Here is a 1,923-nt window from a genome sequence, read left to right as displayed (position 1 = left end):
AGAAATAAATCTTGGTCTGCTCAGACCATGACAATACCCAAAATGTGCCTGTACCACAAGACTTCAGAAAAATCAGAGCAAATTCTGTGGCATTTTTCCTCATCATCCTAAATATAATATTTGAAATGATGTATTGAAATTTCAAAACTCACTTCACTGGTGTTATGTTATAATGGCAACTTTACCAGCCAGCCATTTCCGACCAGAGCTATAGATAGCCAGCTGCTATTTATTTTTTTAGAGCTGGAAATAAGCAGATGGCTTCCATCTGTACTCATTAGGAATCTTTGTGCTGTGCTGGGCGTGTCTGCTGGATTTTGTCTCAAGTTTCACTGTCTCTATATGCACTTTTAATGAGAATTTCTCATTGCGTCTTGGCTTAGGGACAACACATTTATACCTTTGCTTGCTTTTTGTTGTAAATCTTGAACTAAACTAGTTTGAAGATGTTTCTGGCACTTTTTCTCTCTTTATTCTCTTTTTTTAAATTTAAAACACTGTACACAGTGCTGTGACTGGCAGACGGTCTATGTGGTTTAATAAAAGAGGTTAAAAGTCTCTCTCTCTGTGGATTTGCAGGCATGGTAGCTCAGCGAATATCTGACTATGAGTTAAAGAAGGAGCTGTCGACAGTGTGGCCCAGCCTCTCTCAAAAGACCATGGATCTGTTGGTGACGCCACATAAACGTAAGCATTTCACCATTATCTACATTTTGAACTTTCTGTTTTTACACAATATCTTTGTCACAACCTGAGTTCTATGACCACGGTAAAGTGGGAGAGGTGCTGTTTAAAGTTACATAACATTTTATAACATGGGATGTGTATATTAGTGGTGTTCATGGAAGGTGAGAATGGTGTGTGAATGTTGTAAAATGCATACAATATTTTAAGGACCTATCTTTGCCACAAAATTAGTCTTCTTAAAATCCCAGAGCTACGGAAAAAACAACAACCTTTGAGCTAGCAAGCTAAACGCTTGAAGAACATTTGGATTGTGCAACAAGGCAGGCCTGCTTGGTTCTTTCAGGGATTAATTGTAAAGATTTACAAAAAATATGTTTATGGCATTTCCTCTCTAACTGGGACGTTTTGGGGCCGCTTGGTGGGGATTTAATATGGACAAAATTCACATGGCAATACACTGGTAAGAGCTAATTACGTTAAACTGAATCCAGCTAATTTTACTGTGTTGTGTGAACAGTTTCAGTGAACAGTGAATCCATTTAATAATGTAAGTGGTGGGCTCAGAGCGGGTGCCCATGTATAGAGGCTTACTCCTCGACGTAGCCGGCCCGGGTTCGAATCCAGCCTGCGGCCCTTTGCTGCATGTCACTCCCCCTTCATATATTCAACTGTCCTGTCAATTAAAGGCCTAAAATGCCCAAAAAATAATCTTTAAAAATAAATAAATAAATAATGTAAGTGGTGTTTTTATATTGCGGGGTGTAAATGTTCCACCCAAACAAGCTCCTTCTTGAGACTATTTTGCAAGCCATCTTCGGTGCGTCTGTTATTATATAGCACTTTTCTAGTCTTAACGACTACTCAAAGCACTTTTACATAGTACAGGAACCATATTCACACACATTCACACACTGTGGTCGTGGCTGCCGTACAAGGTACCACCTGCTCATGAGATAACACTCACACACATTTACACTCTGATGGCGCAGCATTGGGGGAAACTCGGGGTTCAGTGTCTTGCCCAAGGACACTTCAACATGGCCAGGGATTGAACCACCAACAACGATTGGCAGGCGACCGCTCTACCACTGAGCTACAGCTGCCCAATTGTGATTGGTTTAAAAAACAACCCAGAGAGTTGCTGTGGAGATAGGTCTGGCAATGCGAGACTACATACATACAGTCCCTGACAAAATTCTTGTCGCTTGTGTACAAATTGACCTGAAGTGCCGCTGA

The 1,923-nt window shown here is 40.7% G+C and overlaps 1 protein-coding gene across 1 annotated transcript in view; it reads left to right on the top strand.

The window, feature by feature from the left end:
• The window catches only part of cacna1ba (calcium channel, voltage-dependent, N type, alpha 1B subunit, a), a 262,364-nt gene that overhangs the window by 204,600 nt on the left and 55,841 nt on the right, over positions 1–1,923 (top strand). Inside the window, exon 45 of the mRNA XM_032515609.1 lies at positions 580–687. Within this exon, the coding sequence (XP_032371500.1) occupies positions 580–687 (108 nt within the window). The remainder of the gene's footprint in view (positions 1–579; positions 688–1,923) is intronic.

The sequence above is a fragment of the Etheostoma spectabile genome, chromosome 5, assembly GCF_008692095.1.
Source record: "Etheostoma spectabile isolate EspeVRDwgs_2016 chromosome 5, UIUC_Espe_1.0, whole genome shotgun sequence".
In the NCBI taxonomy this organism is placed as follows: domain Eukaryota; kingdom Metazoa; phylum Chordata; class Actinopteri; order Perciformes; family Percidae; genus Etheostoma; species Etheostoma spectabile.
Note: the sequence above shows the minus strand (reverse complement) of the source record. Positions and strands in the feature narration are given on the sequence as shown.